General features: G+C 48.0%; 1 protein-coding gene across 1 annotated transcript in view; it reads left to right on the top strand.

Moving 5' to 3' along the window:
- The window catches only part of RET (ret proto-oncogene), a 31,198-nt gene extending 13,824 nt beyond the window's left edge, over window positions 1–17,374 (top strand). Inside the window, exons 7-20 of the mRNA XM_006902740.1 lie at window positions 385–643; window positions 1,398–1,523; window positions 1,996–2,106; window positions 2,527–2,649; window positions 3,484–3,740; window positions 6,563–6,710; window positions 8,291–8,398; window positions 9,876–10,090; window positions 10,185–10,307; window positions 12,080–12,150; window positions 12,546–12,683; window positions 13,980–14,079; window positions 15,747–15,894; window positions 17,217–17,374. Of these exons, the coding sequence (XP_006902802.1) occupies window positions 385–643; window positions 1,398–1,523; window positions 1,996–2,106; window positions 2,527–2,649; window positions 3,484–3,740; window positions 6,563–6,710; window positions 8,291–8,398; window positions 9,876–10,090; window positions 10,185–10,307; window positions 12,080–12,150; window positions 12,546–12,683; window positions 13,980–14,079; window positions 15,747–15,894; window positions 17,217–17,374 (2,085 nt within the window). The remainder of the gene's footprint in view (window positions 1–384; window positions 644–1,397; window positions 1,524–1,995; window positions 2,107–2,526; window positions 2,650–3,483; window positions 3,741–6,562; window positions 6,711–8,290; window positions 8,399–9,875; window positions 10,091–10,184; window positions 10,308–12,079; window positions 12,151–12,545; window positions 12,684–13,979; window positions 14,080–15,746; window positions 15,895–17,216) is intronic.
- Window positions 17,375–21,829: the final 4,455 nt, after the last annotated feature.

Below are 21,829 nucleotides of genomic sequence, written 5' to 3'. Positions count from 1 at the left end.
GCAGGGCCTGGGGCATAGGTATACATCAGCCTCTGTTGTTTGTATCATGAATGAATGGAGGCAGAATACTCAGTCCATCCTTTGAAGCCTGCTTGGACCCTTTTCTGCTGTCAAACCTCAGCGTTCAGTGTTCCTCTTGTGTGCCCCACGCCCTTCCCCATGCTGGAAGCATCTCACTCTGGTGAGTGGTGCTGGGGCCACAGTCAGTCGAGGGAGGCTGGCATACTCTGCATGTTTGACCTGTACATTTCAGGATGTACAGGAGACAATGCTGCTTCTGGTGCTGAGTTCGAGCAGCGGCAGGGGCCGCTGTCTGGGGCCCACTCCCCCAACACAGAGCCACAGCCTGCCAACACCTGGCTGAGGTGTCTGTCCCCTTCCTAGGTTGGGAAGGTGTGCGTGGAGCACTGCCTGGAGTTCAGTGGCATCCTTGTCCAGTATAAACTGCAGCCCTCTGGGGCCAACTGCAGTGCCCTGGCGGTGATTACCTCAGCAGAGGACTCCACAGGGACCCTGTTTGTGAGTGACCCAGAGATCCTGCAGCGACCTGAATGTGCTGAGCTACAGTACACAGTGGTGGCCACCGACCGGCAGACCCGGAAACAGGCCCCTGTTCAGCTGCTTGTCACCATGGAAGGAACATGTGAGTAACCAGGTGTGGAGACCTGGGACATGGCTGGGGCTCCAGCAAGACAAAGTGCAGGGAGGCGTGGAGCAGCCTCTGCCTGGACTCTCAGTTCCCTGTGCACTTCCTGCAAACTTCCCTAACTTGCTTTACTCACTGTACAGTCAAAGCAGTGTGCCTGCCTCACAGTGTGTCAGAAGGGTTCAGTGGGAAAGATATGAAGCAGCTTCATCCAAAGGAACTGCCTTAGAGCATCCACTCTCACCACCTTGGATGTACGGCCACCGACAACAGCCAGGGCCTTGGCTACATGTCAATTTCAGATAAACAGTTCATTTTCAGGTGTAAATATACCTTGTGAAATATTTGCAGCTAGCATAGTTTTCTGCTCTTGGAATACCTACTTCCAAGTATGTTGCTTGGCATTTTTACTAACTGAAGTGCAGTTAACAGGGCATCATTTTGTAGGTTGATTTTCTGAGTCTGGCCTTCCCCAGTGGCTTTCTGTTCCTATTCTCTACCCCAGCACAACAAGTAGTGGGCCTACCCCAGGAATGGCCCCCCCCTCTGCTGCTCTACATGGTGGTAGGCAGGTGTCACATCACATCCTTACACAGGCAGCACTGTGTCCCAGGTCCTCTGCCCAGGGCCCCCACAGCTCTGCTGCCCTGGTGCTGTCACCCCCCAGGCTGAATTCTGAGCACCTCAGCCAGCCTTCCTCCTATTGACAGTACTAACAATCCTCAGATGACCCTGCTTGTCTGTCCTTTAGATGTAGCTGAGGCACCTGGCTGCCCCCTGTCCTGTGCTGTCAGCAAACGGCGCCCTGAATGTGAGGAGTGTGGTGGCCTGGGCTCCTTGACTGGCAGGTGTGAGTGGAGACAGGGTGATGGCAAAGGTAAGACCCAGACCATAGCCTTGGAATCCAGAGGACAGGGACATCTGGAACCTCTGTGTTAGACTCATCTTGTTCTGGCAGTCTCCTTCACATGGTTTATGCTACCCAGACAGCAGAGACTTTTCTGGAAGCTCCAGTCCAGGAGGGAAGGCCACTGTTGGGACCCTGTGCACCATTAAGCTTTGGAAACACCCAGGCCCATCTGTCCTTGACACCCTTCCCCCTGAAAGAGCGCTTGACACAGCCCTGGGACCCTGAGCCCAGTCTGGCCTTCCGGTTACTGTGTACACTGTGCTTTTCTCTACCCAGACCTGAGCTTCCCATCAGTGGGCATGGCTGACCAGGGCAGTTCCTGGGACAGCTTCTAACACTGGCAAAGTGATCGGGCCACAAGGGGTAGGGTAAGGGATGCCTCCACTCCCTGGCCTTCTTACTCCTGAGATGTACTGATGTGGCCTGCTGTGCACCACAGGGATCACCAGGAACTTCTCAACCTGCTCCCCCAGCACCAGGACCTGCCCCGATGGCCATTGCGATGCTGTGGAAATCAGGGACTTACACATTTGTCCCCAGGATTGCCTTCGTAAGAGCCCCATGAGGATATGGCCAGGGTGGGAGGACATGGACCCTGCCTAAGATCACTGTTGTATCTGTGGGATTCTAACCTCCATTGAGACAAAGGACTCTGTCCCAAGTACCAAATATAGGATGTGCTACCTGACTGGGATGCTCCATGCCTTCCAGCACACTGATAGGGCACAGCCCTCCTGTCCTACCAGCTCCTCAAGTCCCCACCTCCCCTTCCAGCCATGCTTAAGTCTCTTCTCTGGAGCTCCAGCCAGGCCCTTAACAATTGTAGCTGTCCTGCTCCTAGGGGAACTACTCTCCACACACACGGGTGGGAGCTTGGGAGTGAGGGGAGGCTTTCCATGAATCTCAGACACAGGGCTCAGTGCTAGCAGGCCTAGACAGGAGACTCAGGTAGGTGCGCTTGCCTCTCCAGGGGGTGGCAGCATCGTTGGTGGTTATGAGCCGGGGGAGCGGCGAGGAATTAAAGCAGGCTACGGTATCTGCAATTGCTTTCCTGAAGACAAGAAATGCTTCTGTGAGCCAGAAGACAGCCAGGGTGAGTGGTGGGGCAGGCTGGCTTTCGGGCTTGGCCAGGCTGAGCCAGGGCATGACCCATGATCCACTCCCTTAGCTTCCCGAACCCCATGGAGGGGAGAAATTGTAGGAGTTGAGTGATGCAATCTTATTCTTCCTCTTTTTGTAACAAAGGACTTGGCCCAGATTGTTTCATGGTGTCCTAGAGCCAAAACTTTGTGACAGAGTGTGGCCAATGGCATCACTTCTCCCACAGAATAGCTCCATGGGCTGTCCAGCAGGGACCTACTGTAACTACAACACTGAAGCCTGTCCCAGAGCCACAATGGGATGGGCAGCAGGCATCCGGGCTTCTTGGCTTCCTGGGTTGACCTTAACCCAAGTGAATGTACTAGTGTGAGACTAATATTCTAGTTCAAGATGTTCGGTCTGAAACCCAGCAACATTTTCCCATTGTTTAGTTGTAACTGCAGTCCTACATTCTGAGTCACTTTTCTTTTTTCCCCCTTTTTAATGAAATGCCAATGGTGTCTAGAACACAGAGACAAGGATTGGCCTCCTTCTGCCCTGCAGGAAGCTGGTAGAGGGCTTGGCGGAAGCTCTGTGTTGGAGGGGGCTTCTGTTCCTTCCCTAGCCCCGCAAGGCCCATTGACAGCTTGTAGGCACATGGTACACTCACAACATTTAAGTTCTCACTCCCTTCAAATCAAGGCCCCTGTTTGGTGGGCAGCTGCGAGTTTCTGGAAGCAGTGGCAGCAATGCTCTGGAGCCTGCTCAGGCCTCAGACCTCAGGCTGCCTGCTCAGAACCCATGACCTAGGCCCCAGGCCTCAGACTGATGCCTCCCTTGCCTGCAGAGCCACTGTGTGATGAGCTCTGCCGTACGGTCATCGCAGCAGCCGTTCTCTTCTCCTTCATCGTGTCTGTGCTGCTGTCCTCTTTCTGCATTCATCGGTACCACAAGAACACCAACAAGCCACCAATAGCTTCGGCCGAGATGACCTTCCGCCGGCCTACCCAGGCCTTTCCTGTCAGCTATTCCTCATCTGGAACCCGCCGACCCTCACTGGACTCCATGGAGAACCAGGTCTCAGTGGACACCTTCAAAATCCCGGTAAGGCTCTCCTAATGCTGGAACCCATCGGCCTGCACCACAGCTGGCCTCTGATGTTGGTTGCAAGGCCTGAACTCACAGCTCAGCTTGTGGCTTGTAGACACCCAGTCACCAGAAAGAGGAAATGCCTGCCTGAGCTTTTGGGGGAGGCAGTTTGGGATGAAGACAGGTGCTAATTGAGAAAGACTGAGGTTTAAGGCCAGGCCCAGTGAAGCAGGGAGAAGGTTCCCTCCTGGGGAGGATAGCCCAGAGTTAAGCACAAGATGGCAGGTCCTGAGTGGACCACAAAGCCCTGAGGAAGGATTTGGACATTCTCTGAGGACCTACAGCCCCTGGAGGGCTAGATAGCAGAGAAAGGACAGATTCCACATGCATTTCAACAGTTTACTCTGTCATGGAGAGTAGAGGGACTAGGGCAGCAGGTGGGACCCCATTGTGGGACCCCCTGCCCTGATACAGGCAAGAGACAATGACAAGGGCTTAACCTGGGCTTTATCGGTGGACAAAGTGCTCTGTGTGGGTGTTAGTCTAGCCCAGAAGCTGCCCATCATGTAGAGGAAGCATGGGGAACTTAAAAGAGGGAAATATGCCACAATGAATGAATTTAAAAATAAATGGACTAAGGGAGGGGGACTAGAAGGGAAGAAAGGGAAAACATGCAATAATGAATGAATGAAAACCTAACTTTTCTGTAAACTTTCATTAAACTCACAATAAATTAAAAAAAAAATAATGAAGAATGTTGAGGGAGCACAGACCAGCTGAAAGGAAAAGCTTCAGTGGACAGTGCCCCCCTGTAGGAACCTGACAGTCCAAGTGAGAAGGGCCTACATCTGTGGGTCCACATGTGCTTCTTAACTCTAGCTGGGGAGGAGTACCCACCAGGGTTCTCCATGCCTTCCGTGGTCATGCTGCACCCCTGAGGAGAGGTGGCCTTCTACAAGAATAGAGCTGCCCCTTTCATTTGTCTGAGGAGCTGAACGTGGAAAGAACCACGATGTGTTCCGAGACTTAAGATGTATTTGCATGCACATGTGTTTGTGTGCATGTGTGTGTGTTGAGTGCACTGTGTGCATTTCTGTGCACATACACGTGCACTGTAAGCTTGTGTGCTTTTGTGTTTCTTTGTATAGTGTGTGTGATAGAAGCTATAAGAGTTAAAAAAGGCCAGGTACTTGCAAGAGGTGCCTCCCCGCAATCCACAAGTGAGGCCTTGGCTATGTTTTGTGGGCCACTACCGAGTGTGGTGGCCTAGTCCATATGGTGGTGTGCTACTAACTCAAAGGTGGTGCCCTTGGCAATTTCAATCCATCAGCAGCTCTTCTGGAGAAGGATGGAACAGCTCTTCCCATGCAATTTACAGCCTCCAAAAACCCACTGGAGGGTCATCTGTGAGTTGGTTCTGACTTGGCAGCAATGAGAGTTGATAGAGCCCAGCTTGGATAGCACCCTACCTCTTGATGAGGATCTGGGCCATAGAGATGGTTCTCACAGGTGGTGGTCACTGTGGTCTTCAGATGTCCTGGTTTGCTCAGCTTGCTCTGCATCTATATGTTTGCCCCTTTTCCAGCAGTAGCTTAGCCTCTCAACAGCCCTAAGTAAGTGGCCTAAGCTGGATGAGCGCTTGACTCTTGCATAGAGCCAACAATTCTCTGTGAGGTTGCTTAGGAGAGATGATGCTGGTGGGGGATGAGATGAGTGAAGGCACAGCTCCTTCAGGAGCCCAGGTGGATTCTTCCCAGGCCTGTACTTGATCCCCTCAGTCAACCTCAACCTTGAGGTTGTGGGCACATGACCGCATCTCAGTGGGGGAAATGGCATTTGAAACTTCTTAAAAGGGTTTAGCTGGTGCATTCACTTTCCCTTGCACATCTCTGATATGTCTTAGAGTTTATTAGATGCCAAACAGCGGCAGTATTTCAGGGCTGATACATGGTTTGTCTCCAGCTCGATTTTTGGAGTCACCATGTAGAACTAGCATGCACTGGTGGAAGGGTGCATGAGCAGGAGTCAGAGACTCAGCTCAGGTCTCAGGCCAGCATCAGTGCTGTCTCTGGGGCAGGAGGAGTCTGACAGAGAGCATGATGGGATGAATCTAAGGCTGTGCCCACTTCTGGTTGCAGGCACTGAGAGGCAGCTCAGTCCTGTCAGGCATTAGCACCCTAGAGGGAGTTCAGAGTGAGCAGAGTCAGGAGAGTTAGGGTCTAAGAAGGTGTCTGGTATAGTCCTGAACAAGCCTGAAATGGATGGGTTTTTGCTAGGAGAGCAGAGAGTATAAGGCTTTATGAGAGAAGAACCATGTCACAATCGTGTGGGAAAGCAGCCTCATCCACACTGGAAGAGACTTCTCCAAGGAGCAATGTGGCTACCTTCTCTCCTGAGGACACCTGCACTGGGGGGCCCAGTGCCTGGGGGCCTAGACAGGAAGGAGTCTTCACTGCTGTGGGCCTGGTGTCTAAGCAAGACCACACCGAGCTGGTCTGAGACCTGTGAGTGTTGATACACCTGATCCACCTGCTCTGTGAACAGTAGGTAGTGTAGCTGGAGTGACAGGAATGGAGTCAGGCTCTGCTGTAGAATGGAGGGGAGGGTGCTGGGGGCCATCCTGAGTCCAGGGGCTTCTATGATAACTTCTGCCCTGAGGGTAGCTGCAGGTGCCGCCCTCTGAGATGGGGTTGACTGTGTTCTAGACAGGATGACGGTTAGTCTGGGGGCTTGCCCACAGATGGCTCTCATATAGGCTTTGACATCTTCCCATTCTGTTTCCTGAGCTCATTTCCCCCTCCTTTCTGTTTTTTCCCTTCCTTTCAACCCCAATGTAGGAGGATCCAAAGTGGGAATTTCCTCGGAAGAACTTGGTCCTTGGTAAAACTCTTGGAGAAGGTGAATTTGGAAAAGTGGTCAAGGCAACAGCCTTCCGACTTAAAGGCAAAGCAGGCTACACAACTGTGGCTGTGAAGATGCTGAAAGGTGCTTATAGAGACATGGGCTCCTTGTGATACACATGGGAGCATATATGGGCTTCCTTCATGCACATGTGCCCCAAGCGGGCATGATTGCGGATCTCTGGGGTGCATACCTGTCGCAGGCATGAACAGGGGGCTTCCTTCTGCAGACCTGGGAATCATGGCCTGGTCAGCTGGTGTGTGTGGGGGAAGTCATGTAAGAAACCCAGTAAGCTCTGTTGGACTCTGTGGGGCCTCTTAAAGAGTCCCTCTGCTGTTCCTAGTGGCCACAGTCCAGCCAAGCCTACCACATGGACAAGGTGGGTCAGATTTCCAACGAACAGGTCACAATATTCCTCTCTTTCTTTGAAGAATCTTGCAGTAGTGTTACTTCACTCCCAACACTAGATGAAGACTGGAATTTTTAAAACTTCCAAGTCCTTTTGGGTTTGTACCAGTGTGCCCCCAGCCCTTTCTGCTGCTGATAACTCTCAAGTTCAATAGAGAGGCACTTCCCCAGCTTTTGTCTCAGGTGCTCAGATGGCCTGAATGTCTCCTACAGTCTGGGTTTGCATCAGCATGTCACTGGTTTGCATCTGATGTGCAGCATGTGTGTGAGCACCTGGGTCTGTCTGTGGTAGTAGTATGGCTGTGAGGCTGACTTCAGTGCAGCTTGTGAAGCACTCATGCACACCAAACCCTGTGCAGAGAGTTAGGATTGCCCAACATTCACCCAGGCCCCCAAACCAGCTGCCCACATCTGTCACACTACAGGTCTCAAGCACCCTTCTCCAGATAAAGCTGTGGGGCAGAGGTGGTGGGTGTGACAGAACTGTGGAGGGGGTGGAGTGTCCATGGACTAAGGGGGACCGTCAGTCACCAGTCCTGCTCAGGTGTGTTGGATATCAGAGCACAGCTGAGTTTGGCAGAAAGTGAAATAGTCAGTGAAGTCTCAACACTCAACTTTATCAAGCATCAAATACACTGAGACTTTGCATAGTGATTGTTCTATCATCTGAAACCCCCAAACCAGAATATGCAGATACTGTTAAATGGGAACTTGCTTCATTTCAAGAGCTCAAATGTCCAACTTTCTGTGCCAGTGAACTGAAACCAGCAGTTGTGCTAAGTGTGCAGCACAAACATTATAGACATAGTTTGTGTCTCCAAACATAGGTGTTCCACAGGTGCTTCATGAAAGCTCTGGAAGGTCCTAGAGCTCAGCATGAATGCAAGAGACCATGACAGAGCAGGGGAGGCTTCTCACTCATCTTCACTCTCCTCTGGGGCCCATATCTCTGTTGAGTGCTTGGTCAGTGACTGTTGGGGCTGGCAGGAGATCTGATGTCTTCCAAGAGACACGGCCATTTACATACAGTCTAGCCTGCCATGTGGGAGTCTGCTATTCTCTGATGGCAGACAGGGCCCTTGTCAACATCTCCTCGGGGTTGGGAGGAACCTCAGAAAATAGATCCCCAGGAACCTCTGTGTGGACCTGAGTAGGGTATCTGTGGCGGATACAGAATCTGTTCTAAGACTAGAGTGGGGTGATCAGGCCTCTGTAGGAACTTCTGTTAAGTCTATCCTGTGTGTGCTGCATTTCAGAGAATGCTTCTCCAAGTGAGCTCCGGGACTTGTTGTCTGAGTTCAACCTCCTCAAGCAGGTCAACCATCCTCACGTCATCAAGCTCCACGGGGCCTGCAGCCAGGATGGTATGAAAGCAGGGCCCTGGGAATTCAACTTTCTCCCAGTTCCTTCTATGTCTCCCATCTCTGTCATCTAGCTCTTCTCTCTACTTGGGCTTGCTGTCCTCTGCCCACACGGGACTCGTATGTGTGGCCTTTCTGACTTGCTTATGGTGGGTGTCATGAAAGGGCTGTGCTGGGGGCTTACTCAGTAAAGTGGCAGAGTGCTTGCTTGATTCTGTCAGAGTCCAGGTGTCCAGGCTGGGTGCCCACAGCAGGGGAGCTCTAGGGTAGACAGTGCTCCCTATACTTCCCATGTGTCTGGGTCCTGCTGTGATGTTCTAGTAACACCCCTCCAGGCCCAGCCCTGCAAAACAGAGCCTAGTCACCATTTCTCAGATAAAGTTGCAGGAGTCAGAGGTTAAATTTACCAGCATGGTTGGCTGTCCAAATCTGCTCTGTGGCCCCCAGTTCACAGAGGATAACAGAGAGAGAGAAAGAACTGCAGAATCTCAGCAAGGCAAGAGCTCAACAAGGCTCTGGGATGATCTAGGGCAGGACAGAAACATAGGAGCTGGAAGGCGCAGAGGACCTGGTGTTGGAGGTATAGGAGCAGGCTGAAAGCAGGCAGAGGCCCAGGATAAGCAAATCCTGGGCTGAGGCTCAGTCTGCAAGCCCTGGACAAGTCCAGTGCCTGTGACCCTCCTCCCTCTCAGCAGTCACCACCTGGACAGGGGTTGGCACTTCCATTAAAGGAAGGGAGCTTCATGGACAATGCTAAGCACAAGTGGACCTCTTCTCTAGGGCACCCTAGCAGAAGGCTGGCATCAGTGGCCAAGGCACCTTTGCTGGCCCCTTGGTCCTAGTTGGGGTGGAACTGACACTGTCACATCCCTGAGTGCTAGAATTTCTTAAGTGCTCTGAGAGCTAGCAAAGGAAAGGAAGACCCTTGACAAGGTGGATTGGCACGGTGACTGCTGCAATGGGCTTTTGTGTATCAGGAAGTGTGAGGATGGTGCAGGATAGAACAGAATTCAAATCTTTTGTTTATAGTGTTGCTATGAGTCTGCTTTCCTTGATGACACCTAACAATAACAACTGCTAATAAACCAAAAGGTTGGCAGTTAAAATCCACTCAGAGGTGCCTTCATAATCTCGTTCCATGCATAGTCAATGAAAACTCCATGAAGTTTGTTTCTACTTAGATGTGTGTATGTGTGAGTGTGTGTGTGTGTGTACTGACGCAGTGTAACTGGTGTGTGTGTCTGTGTGTGTGTTTCTTACATCTTTTGTGCTGTCATGTGCCTCACACTGCTCACTGCCCAAGACAGGGCTGTGTCCACTTGTGACTTTTTCCTAGGGTGGTAGTGCCAGCTCACCATCCTGCAACTGTCCCTGCCCTGGACTTCCAGAGGCACTCTCTCCAGAGTGGAACCAACCCAAGCACCAGAGCCCTGGGGTCCCCACAAGAAGGCCACCCACCATCTGTCCTTCTACCTTCCAGGGCCTCTCTTCCTCATTGTCGAGTATGCCAAGTATGGCTCCTTGCGGGGCTTTCTCCGTGAGAGCCGCAAGGTGGGGCCCAGTTATGTGGGCAGCGGTGGCAGCTGCAACTCCAGCTACCTGGACAATCCTGACGAGAGGGCCTTGACCATGGGCGACCTCATCTCCTTTGCCTGGCAGATCTCCCGGGGAATGCAGTACCTGGCTGAGATGAAGGTGTGTGTTCCTGCATGGTGGTGCCACCTGCCCACTCCTGCCTACACCACGATATGTATGAGCTCAAGGGTTCCTGGGATTCTCTTCCTCCTAGCTTGTCCATCGTGACCTGGCAGCCAGAAACGTCCTGGTTGCTGAGGGGAGGAAGATGAAGATTTCAGATTTTGGCCTGTCCCGAGATGTTTATGAAGAGGATTCCTATGTCAAGAGGAGCAAGGTACAGAGCTCTCAGTGTGATAACTGGTGACCACTGACAGGACCAGGCATAGCACAGCGGGGGCTTCATGGACCCAAGAACCTCTGGAACAGTGTGTGAAGTGAAATACTAAACCTCTTTTAACACTCATCTCAAATCCTTCTATGGCTTTCCTCACCCCAGAAACCCAATCCAAGGCAAAGGGGATGGGTGCCCCACTCACTAACAATGTATGTCACCAAAGCGGATATCCTCTCCTTAGACTTCAGGCCCCACTCTTCCTGTGCTTGGTCACTGCACTGATGAGCATCACCATGCACTGGGAAGAATGGTCCACATTACTGCAGTGGTTCATCTTGCTTCTGCTAAAGAAGCTGCCACTTCCTTTCTGTGTAATGTAAACTTTGCAAATTGGGGGGTGAGGGTGGGGTGGGTGGAGAAAATGGGGAGGAGTGAAAGTAAGGGGAAGATCATTCCTGGCAGGAAGTGATAAGCTGTCCTTCAGGTGAGGCTCCAGGAGGTTCCCAGGAAAACTCCAGAGAAAAGTTCCAAAAAGCCATGCGCACAGAGCTTGTAAGGCCCATGACTAGTTTTGGGCCTCGGCACACACGTGGCCTCCTTACGTGCCTTTGCCTTGTTGCAAATGAGATGATACATTCAGCATGGCCTCTGCACTCTCCACAGTGGCCACAGAGCTGGAGAAAGCCAGCTCATGGACCTGGTTGTTTTGAGTCCCAGCTAGCCAGACCTGAGCAGACACTGCTGCACAAAACAAAACAAATTTCAAAAACCTCCAGTGACTTTGCACTATTCAGCTGTGCTGTAAGAGGCAGGAGAAGTTGTTTTTGTTGCCACATGTCAAAAATACCACATTTCATTTCTTCTGGGCTTTTGTGTAGATCAGAGAAGACAAATCTCCTAGAGAGGAAGTGAAGGGGCCCACTGCCCCATCTCATTCAGGGAGGGTGCAGTGAAGCCTTCCTGTTGACTCCCAGCTTTGTAGGGATCCTCTGGGTCATGGCGTGGAGTTGTACATCATGACCATTGACAAGGCTTCTGTGGCCCAACAGAGACTTGCCCGGCTCTACTCTGCATGCAGTCAGACAACACCACTAAGAAGACAAACTCAACAAAATAGTTGTAAGCAACAGAAAGTATATAGCAAATCTTGTACATGTATGCTTCTCTAGATTTTCACATTCCTACTTACAAAAAAGCTAATTTTGAGCTGCATGGGGAAGGACTCCTGAGGGCTGACATAGCACCTGTAAGAAGTCAGAGTGAAGGTGGGGACAGCACACAGCAGGCCACATAGCAGTATCCTTCCCAAGTCCTCTTAGCAGAACCTACAAGGGTTGGTTGTATCAGAACTCTCCAGGAAAGAGACAAAAGAAGTTAGGTTCCCAAGTTCCCTTTCCCCCAGAGCTTTCTGAGGCTGATCACACTGAACAGGTAATTTGGGAAGCAATGTTCTGTACCACTCAGGTCTGGTTCTCCAAGGTTCACAGGGAGACCCTGTCTCAGTTGTGCTCCCACATCCTGGGACAGCCTCCTAGCAGAGGCATGGCTCCTGGGGTCTCTCCTGTTGTCCTTCAAGGCTTGCCACCTCATCTCAGAGGCACCAGGGAAATCCCTACAGTCTGGAGGGTTCTGGGCACTAAGACTCTGTGTCTCTGGGTTGGGTGCCCCAGAATTCTGTTCATTCATATACCCTCCACTCCCTGGCAGTTTCTGGGACTTTCATATTCGATCAGAGCAGCCTTAATAACTTTTCATTGCCCTTCTCTGTTTAGGGTCGGATCCCTGTCAAATGGATGGCAATTGAGTCCCTTTTTGATCATATCTACACCACCCAAAGTGACGTGTAAGTGTGTACATGGCCTCCCTGTGTAGATGATGGAGGGTGAGCACACATGGAGGTGGGCTGCTGAGTGTGCATGTGAGTCTGAAGCTTGCCTATGGCCTCATCTCTCCGCCCACAGTACTTCCCTGCTGGGCTGGTACTGGATACAAAGATGACGCTTAGGGAGTGTGGGCTTAGGTAGAGGCCTCTGAAACATGCCGCCTTGTAATCTCTCCATTCCATATCCACCCCTGACCCCCATGTTTCCAAACCCAGGCTGAACTCCCTGAGCAGTTCTGCCTTTGCTGACAGGTTGATGGGACACTGGCCACACTGTTCTTTGCTGTAGGTCAGGCAGGAAGGCCTGCACAGGGCACCAGGCAAAGCTACTGCTCACTCTGCTGTGCTCTCTACAGGTGGTCCTTTGGTGTCCTGCTGTGGGAAATCGTGACCCTAGGGGGGAACCCTTACCCAGGGATCCCTCCAGAGCGGCTCTTTAACCTTCTGAAGACAGGCTACCGCATGGAGAGACCTGACAACTGCAGCGAGGAGATGTGAGCACAGCTTGTTTTTGCTTTTGTTCAGCTTTGGGCACACTAGGCTTAGGGGCTTCGTACATGCATGTACTCCAGGCCGTAAGCAGCCTTTGGGGACTGGACAGTGAGGATTTAACTCAGAAGCCTGAGAAAGACCATGTTCCATCCAACGTGAGCATGAAGATGGAGAAGGGGCTGTTGGGGGAAGGTAGTAGTAGGAGAGACTTCAGAATATCCCTGATCATCAGGCCTAGTGTGCTAGAGAATGGGCTGCATGGTGCATGTTGAGCCATACCCAAGCTGAGGCCAAGGTCAGCAGGGCTTTGATGGCCAGTGCTAAGGAGACTAGGCTGTGACCTGAAAGTAGTAGAGACTTGGCAAAGGGTGATTCCCTTGAACTAGTCTAGTGGAGTCCCTCAACTATTCCTGGTTAAGAAGAGTTTATTTAGGGGCTGAGAAGCACTGGCCCCTTCCTTCCATCAAGTCGAGGCTGGGATTGGGCAGGGCAGTGTGAAAAGGCACCATGGAGATGAAGGCCAGGGCGCTCCATCCACACAGCAGCCCTGCCAGACAGAAAAGCCCAACAAAGAGATTGTGAGTTATGCAGCACAGAGGTGTGATCTGCAGGGGATCTGTTATTGTGTGGTTGTTGTAATTGTTTAAACACTTAAGATTCTCCATTTGGCTAGTATTTCATATAAATGTTGTTGTTGTTATGTACCGTCGAGTCACCTGTGACTCATGGCCACCCTAAGCACGATAACCTTGAAACCTACTCTATCCTGTGCCATCCTTATTGTCACTGACACCTACCCTCATTACCCCAGTCATTGAATCAGTTCATCTCACTGAGAGTTTTCCTCTCCTGCACTGTCCCTCCACCCTTCCAAGTATGATGTCCTTCTCCAAAGACTGATCCCTCCTTACAACATGCCCAAAGTGTGTCAGATGAAGCTTCAGAATCCTAACCTCCAAGGAGCAGCCTGATTTTACCCTCTTCAGGACTAACCTGTTTGTTCTGGCCATTCATGATATATTCAATGCTCTTCTCCAGCACCACAGCTCAAAGGCATCAATTCTCTTTCTATCATCTAGACTAGCATTTCCAACTCAGCCATCATAGTGGGCACATAACGCTGAAAGTGTCATTGAGAGAACGGTAAAATAGAAGTCCCTCAGAGGGAGGCGGGGACATGGTCCTCAGGGTCTATCCAGCACTAACAAAGCAGAGCTCAGTAGAGCACACAAGCAGCAAAAACCACTTTGGGGCCAGAGCTTGCGCTGTGGCATAACCTCCATCTGCTCTTATACCAGGTATGGTCTGATGCTGCAGTGCTGGAAACAAGAACCAGACAAGAGGCCAGTGTTTGCTGACATAAGCAAAGACCTGGAGAAGATGATGGTTAAGAGCAGGGTGAGTTCCTAGGGCAGACCCCCAGGAACTCTCCTCCTGTGGACTGAATGTGGCTTCAGGGACTTCAGCATTCAAGGGAGGTGGGGTGCATGGAGTCCCCAACACTGAGGTGGTGACAGCCGCAGAGCTAGGTGGTCTTCAGATATCTCCCCACTCCTGCAGAGAGAGCGACCGTGAGTCCAGCAGCACACTTCATCCTTCTCTGGGAAACAAGATTCTTAGTTTGATTCTTAAGAAGTTTTCACTATTGAAACTCCATTGCTTGTACAAATGGAATGTGGGAAAAGTTGAGTTGAAGCAGGCATCATAAATACATACTCTGAGAGGAGCAGGCTGGGATGAGAGCAGTTGCAGGTGGTGGAGATTGTCCCCTAATTTTTATGATAACAATTCATTAAACCTTTAACAAGTCCATTGTGGCTCAAACAAGACATAAATAGTGCCATTCAGCCTGTATACTTCCAATTCACAGACCTGTGGATAAAGAACCAAGTCAGTAAATATTTTTACTACTACTTATTGAGCAATTGTTCTCACAGACTCTGTGGCCTTGAATAGATGAGACAGGCTGAATCAGTCTTTGTGCCATTTACATAGAGGCCTCATTTAAGTGACCACTTAAAGTGACCATTTCTTCAAGGCCACTGAAGTAAATTTAACATAAGTATATTTCTGGGGCAAAAATCTACAGGTCCTGTGAATGAAGGATTATATTAAACAAAGATAACAGCCAACACTAGGAGAGCTGGCTTTCTGAAACATTGGTGGGAAATAACCAGAGCAATGCTAACACCATTCTCTGTGTGCTAAGTGAGGGCTGAGTGAGCTGTAACATATGTGAATCCATGTGCCGGGTTGCCAGAACACCATGTGCCAGCCATCACACTGCATTACCGATGTTACTCAGTCTCCCAGCTCCTGTCCTATATCCTTCTAGATGGTATAGGCTTGAAGGAAAGCTGGAATGACGTGCAGATCTGGGCTATCAGCCAAACCATGCTTCAGCATGAGATGTAGGATGCAGCAGTCTCCCTGGAACATGGGGTTTTTTGTTTCCCATGTGTTGATGGAACAGGACATGGTGAGTGTGGGGCTGGCCATGCCTGGGCCCTCTCACCCCGTGCCCTTTTAAAGGCCTGGCTGGGTGTTGACTGGCACAAACGCTATTGAGTGCTAACCAAAAGACTGCCAGCTTGATTCTACTCAGAGGTGCCATGGTAAAAAAGGCCTGGCAACCTACTTCTGAGGAATCCACCACTGAGCCCACACCAACACAAGTGGGAGACCACAAGTTGGAATAGACTTATGATCAACTGGTTTGCTGTTTTAGTTTTGATCAGTGAATGGGGTGCATTTTTACCTTGGGGAGGTGCTTTTCTAATGAAGAGGTGGAGGAGAGAAACACAGCAAGACAGGGCACAGGGGTTGGCAGGGCCTCACCGGTGTCGGCATTGTCTGGGAGGACAATGGAAGGAGGCCAAGCAGGGAGGGGAACAGGGCTCCCACCCCAGGGACAGTATCCGAGGGTCCCAAGCTCAGTGGCAATACCCCATAGTCCATACCTCAGGGACAGACCCTCAGGATCCCAACACCATAGAAAATATCGTAGCAATAGCTCCTAGAATAGTCCTGGGCAGTCATGCTGACTGACACCTTTCTGCTCACAGGACTACTTGGACCTTGCTGCATCCACCCCATCTGATGCGCTTCTCTATGATGATGGCCTCTCAGAAGAGGAAACGCCCCTCGTGGACTGTAATAATGCTCCCCTCCCTCGAACCCTTCCCTCCACATGGATTGAAAACAAACTCTATGGTAGAATTTCACATGCATTTACTAGATTCTAGCCACGCAAACCTGATTTGTTTTCCCTCTGAATTAACCTTATATTGTGTGATGCTTTTTGAGAATGTTTCTTGTCTGAATGAAGGCAATTCCCACTTTGAAGCCTTTTTACTTGTAAATGTTTGACTTTGAATTATGTTTCTATTTAGGCATTTTGCAAGTTTGTTTTTTTTTATTAAAAAAAAGGATGTGAAAATAACTGTAAGTGACATAGTATCCAGAAACTTAAGACCTTCATGAGAAAGCGACAAGGGTCAGTACTCTTGGGGAATATTGAAAAAACAATAGCTGAATCTTTTCTGGCTGACTGTTAAGTCTACAGACTTCTACCTAATCACTTGGACAAATTGGTCAGATTTGGGAAAGCATTTAATTTACAAAGGAAACAACTACTGTTACCTGAGTCAAACACGCTCTGTGGTAGGTGGACAGTGGCCAAGCCCGACCTCATGTCCATAGCAGGGCAGTGAATGGGGCCTCAGGAGAACAAGCACACACTGCTGTTTTCACATCCTTTGAATTGCTCACTGTCATGACGATTGTCATCTGTGAAATCAGTGCTGACAGCTGAAGCAGATGATTTTCACAAGAAGGTGGTCTGTTGTGTTGTGGTCATAAAATGGACAGTAACTACAGCTCTTGCCAAAACTCCTCCTTTTGTCTTTGATTACGTATTTGAATTTTTTTAGATTTTCATCATCAATTGCTTTACGATCTTGGAATTGGAAGTATTTTTTAGCAGAGACTGTTCCCTTTCTGCATGCCTCCTAATTGAATGGACACTTGCTGACTCTGGGTCTTGTGCTTATATTGCATTTGTCTTATGATGCTGTGGGCTCACTTGCATGTGCCCTCCATTTGAAAGGTCTTTTCCACTGTGTTAGATTTTTGACAGCGGTGAACAGGCTCCTTTAAGTTAGGGAATTCTTTTTCATAGTGCAGAAATTTCCTGTTACAGTCAACCATTTAGTACAGCAATGTGCTGGAACTTTATGCTGCCATAGAAACAGAACTAAATAAGTCAACAATAAGATAGCCTATCTGAAAGTTTAAGACCATAAAAGTAAAATAAGATAGTTCTTGTTAAATTTACATTTTTTTCCAAGAGAGCACTGACTATTTCCTCTAAATATAACAGTGTTTTGGAAACCTGGAGCACAATCATGAATATCATTGGCACAAAAAGCAGAAGTTTGGTTTGAACATCAAAGGGAGTTTTGCCAAGGCCTTACTGTCTGCACATGGAATTTTGGTTCTTCAGTGCAGAACAAATTATCTGTTTTCATTTTTAGGCATGTCAGACCCGAACTGGCCTGAAGAGAGTCCTGTACCACTCCCAAGATTCGATGGCACTAACTCTGTGTTCCCAAGATATGCAAATGATAGTGTATATGCTAACTGGATGGTTTCACCCTCAGCGGCAAAATTAATGGACAAGTTTGATAGTTAATATTTCCTTGTAAAAGGTGATGGACTCATAAGGGGAAGCAACATGCAAGGAATGGAGAGGCCACAGCTCCATCTTTGTGCAGTTCACGCTGGTTAAATCAATGTTAACCTCCAGGGTGGCAAACTCGTTTTCACTAGTTTGTTTTTAACTGTTTTCCAGACTGGATTTACTTATGATAGCTGGTGATTTTCCCTCCTGGGAAGCATATCAAAGTGGATAAGAGTTCTAAGTCACGTATTTCTTTCTTCTTGTTCGGACCCTAAAGTTTCCAGGGTTGGTATGTGTTTATCAGTAGCGATCACACACTTTACCCTAACAAGTGTTTGGGTTCATCCCTCATCTAAAAAATGTAACTGAAGTGTTTGATCTTTCTGGTTGCCACTAAACAAAGCAACAAGATTTAATCACAAAGCACACTTGCAACAATGCAGCTGGAAAGCATGGGCCCAAATGGCCTGCATTTTTTTTTTTTTTTTTCAGAATCAGCCTAGCGAGGTCTTCCCAGTAATGCGGAAAGCCTCACTAAGGCTGGAGAGGACCAGGGAACCTGAGCACAGGCCTCCTTCAACATCTGACTCCCTGAAGAGGAACTTTGAAAATCATTACATTTTCTTTTGATCATGTTTAAAATCATTTCAAGATTTAGGACAAGATAACAACAATAACAAATGATCTTATACCATGTTTACTATTGATCTTGACTGACTAAATGCAAGGAGAAAAGGCTCACAGTGCCACTTCTCCTGATGATGCCACTGCAGAAACCTTACAATTCAGTCCTGAGTGAGTGACAGTTACCTGTGCACAAGAAAACCATGAAGGAGGGAGTTGTATGGCCAGAGTGGCCTCTGATCTGAGCTTTGCTGACAGAAGGATTTCATCGTTGTTAGCCGTGTCCCTATCAGCTTTCTGCCCACTGTCCACCAACCTCCAAAAGCACTGGTGAATTCTGTACCTTAGGAGTAGATGGGACCTATGCTCAGTTTAATTTCTATTTTATCAAATTTGTAACAAGGGACAGATTAGCTAGTTATGTTAGAAGTACCTTAGCAGCAACCAAGGACTATTAAACCTATGATCACAATTATGAGGTTGAAAAGACAAAATGTTTTGGCTCTTATAGAGCTGTATGAAAAGTCATCTGTTAGCTCCTCCTGTTTGCAGTTTACTGTTGCTCTAGTCAGACATGTTTGTTTCTTAGATTCTGATCATGGCCATATGCTTCTTGTTACTCTTTAGGGCTTTGTAGTGGTCACATACTCAAAAGGCTCCTTCAGTCTTGTGAGGTGGTTTCCAGGAAGTTCCAGGCACTCTGCGGCCATCCAGCACAGCCTGTTTCTCACTATAACTTTGCAGCAAAGGGTCAGGTTCAAAACACTGCCTGGTCTTCAATTTAAAACACTGCGGCAGCACTGAAAAGAGTTCTCTTAAAATCCTGCATCTTATAGACATTTCACAAAGTGAGAAGATGTGGATGAATGTCAGATACAGATCCCTTTGCCTGTATGTGTACATGTGCATGCACACATAACCAGCAAGGCAGGAAATACTTACTAGAGATGTGATGTGGCTTTAGTTTCAGCCAATTTTCTGATGTACTGTGAAAGTTCCTTTACAAATGTCTACAGTTGTAGCAAACCTATCATTTTCATATATGTTTAATGTTAGTCTTGTTAAATGCAGAAATAATTATAAACTCTGGAATCCTTTGAAATGTCTATTAAGTGTGACTTTCTATAGCAGCTTTGTTCATGGAGAGGTAAGAACCCTATGTCTACATGGTTGACCCAGTGATGGGAAGTTAGCTGTCACTAATAATGTAACTGCCTATTCCTGAGTTGTAATGTCTCCATATTTATTAGTCCTATCAGGCAGACTTTTCATAGGCATTTATGTAGAAGGTACTAAGTAGTAAGTGTTGCTGAGTATTAAGTAGCAATCTGTTATTAAAATTTGTAAAGACTGTCTATGGAAGGTAATTGTTTTCTGTAATCAAGGTGACTAAGAATATAATTTCAATTATGTAAATAAAATAATGTATCATGAAATGTGTAAACTTATTTTTTTACTTTATAGTTGACAGTGTCAGACTTTAAATTTTCAGATATGGAGGCAGACAGCTGTTAACTCATTTGGTGTTTGTGGTTGTCAGTTCAGCTGTGTGGAGTTCTTGTTTTGAAGTAAATACTTCTCAGACAATGAAGATTGTTAGAATTATAGCTATTATGAGAGCTCTGGAGACCCAGTGGTAAGAATCTGCCCTGCAATCCTGAAGGCATGTGCTTCAAATCTGCCAACTGCCCAATGGGAGAAGAATGGACAATCTCCTCTCACGGGATTACTGCTTCTGAAAGTGCTCTGGAGTGCTAGCTATGGGTACACAGCAACAATATAAAGATTAAAATGTCAGAAAAGAATCTAGCACATAATCACTTATAACTTATAGAGATTAAGGGCTAGAAGGCTTTTGGTGATATTTCTGATTTATGATGAAAAGTATGTGTGTCAATATTTGTCACTTCCTGCTGTTTTAGTTGTTTACAATTTACCTCAATCCCGAAGGACAGTGTAGAACTGTCTCTTCAATTTGCTCAGGCTGGAACAGAGGCAGATGGCCTCATCATCTTTTTTCCTGTGGAGGAGGTGGTATGTCCAAACAGCTGACCTTTTGGTTAGCAGCCCAACAGTTAACTCACTGTGCCACTGGGCTTCTTAGGATCATCTATGATAACTATTACAAACTTAGTCATTAATCTTATCATTCAATAGGTTCCCCTTCCCTAGAATAGAGCACCCTCCTTGTTAGTTCAGGTGCTCACAGTTACATGATAATTTGCTTGCTGTTTATTTCTTGGTGTTGGACAGTCATAAAAGCAAGAAGGTAAAAGTGCATGCGTGAAGGTCTATTAGAAATTTAGAGAAAAAAATCACCCTAAAGCCCAGCAAAGCTTGCTAAATGCAAATGTGTTGTCTTTCTGTTGGGTTGTATAGGAATTCTGTGAGATCCTCAGATGCCTTGAGAGAAGAGCAAGTGGGCCAGGAGTGGATATAAGTTGTCACAATGAAACCTGAATGAGGATGGTGTGCATTGTGTGCATGAGAGTCCATGAATCTGCCATGCATGTGTGTGCAGATGCATGCAGACCCTCTTCTGACTGCCCCGCTGGGATGACACGCCTTCATGGTTGGTGTGCCAGGTGTGCTGTCAACCTGCTCATTCTTCCCATATACAGGACCAAGAAAGAAGTGTCTAGGGTCAGACACTTTCTCTACACTTGACCTCCAAATGTTCAGAAACTCAGGCCAAGACCATTTGTCCCCTTTTCAAAAGCATAGGACATCCTTTGGGGAATCCTTTCCATATGCTTGGCTTTTTTTATTTTGTTAGTGTCCTTTGTTTCATTTTTTTAAGAAAGAACACTCTTAATCCACCTCCACAAAGCCTTCTCACCTTCCAGAAGGTCAGTTTATTTGGGTATTAATATAGTCGAGTATGCGTTAGTGCAGGGCATCGATAAAGACTTTATGCTTTTCCTTATAGTTTCCTTTTAGTTACAATTTCTCCTGTACAAATAGTATAAATATATTTTATATAAAATTATATGTTATAAGCATATAGGACCACTATAAGTCATGGTTGACTCAATGGTACCTAATAATAACATATAAATGTGTAGAACATCTTTTTTATTATGTGAGTGTGTGTATGTGTAGTTGTTGTTGTTGTTGTTGTGTGCCATCGAGTCACCTGTGACTCACAGCAACCCTATGTACATCAGCTCTGAAACCTGCCCTGTCCTGAGCCAGTCTCACTGACTCTAACTCCTCATTGCCCCAGTTACTTTATCAATCCATCTCATATGGGGCCTTCCTCTTCTGTGCTGTCCCTCCATCCTTCCAAGCATGATAGCCTTCTCTGTCCCTGGCATGTCTCCTGCTGGATGTTCTCTCCAGGGCTAATGAGGTAAGGACTTCTGAGTCACTTCCTAGAGCAGGCCCCCAGTTTTAAGAGCAACTTAATACACCATATGTGAATATGTTTACAGGAAAAAGAATCTTTGCTTATCTTCACTAGAGAATCCAGCAGGAGCTCCTCCCAGTCCTCCCATGGGTGCATGCCCCTATACCTTACCTACTTGAGTCCTCATCAGTATTCTCTGCATGAATAGAGATACTTAAACACACACAAAAATACCCCATCCCTCTTCCACAGAGGGGGCTTCACCTTTCTTCTTTGTAGTCTCTCCTCTCCCTTGGAAGAGAGACTTGCGTTATGATGGATTATCTTAGCTGAGATCATCAGAAATCAGAACATGTATCTGGAGGCTTTACGTACTGGGTGCATTTCCATTTCCTGAAGCCAGTCCACATGGATGACTGACTAGCAGCTACAGGGACACACTGCCCTCCTGGGAGGTAAGAGGACAAATTTCATCAATGCCTCAAATAGATCTT

The sequence above is a fragment of the Elephantulus edwardii genome, unplaced genomic scaffold, assembly GCF_000299155.1.
Source record: "Elephantulus edwardii isolate Elephantulus edwardi_28Jun2011 unplaced genomic scaffold, EleEdw1.0 scaffold00444, whole genome shotgun sequence".
Classification (NCBI taxonomy): Eukaryota; Metazoa; Chordata; class Mammalia; order Macroscelidea; family Macroscelididae; genus Elephantulus; species Elephantulus edwardii.
Note: the sequence above shows the minus strand (reverse complement) of the source record. Positions and strands in the feature narration are given on the sequence as shown.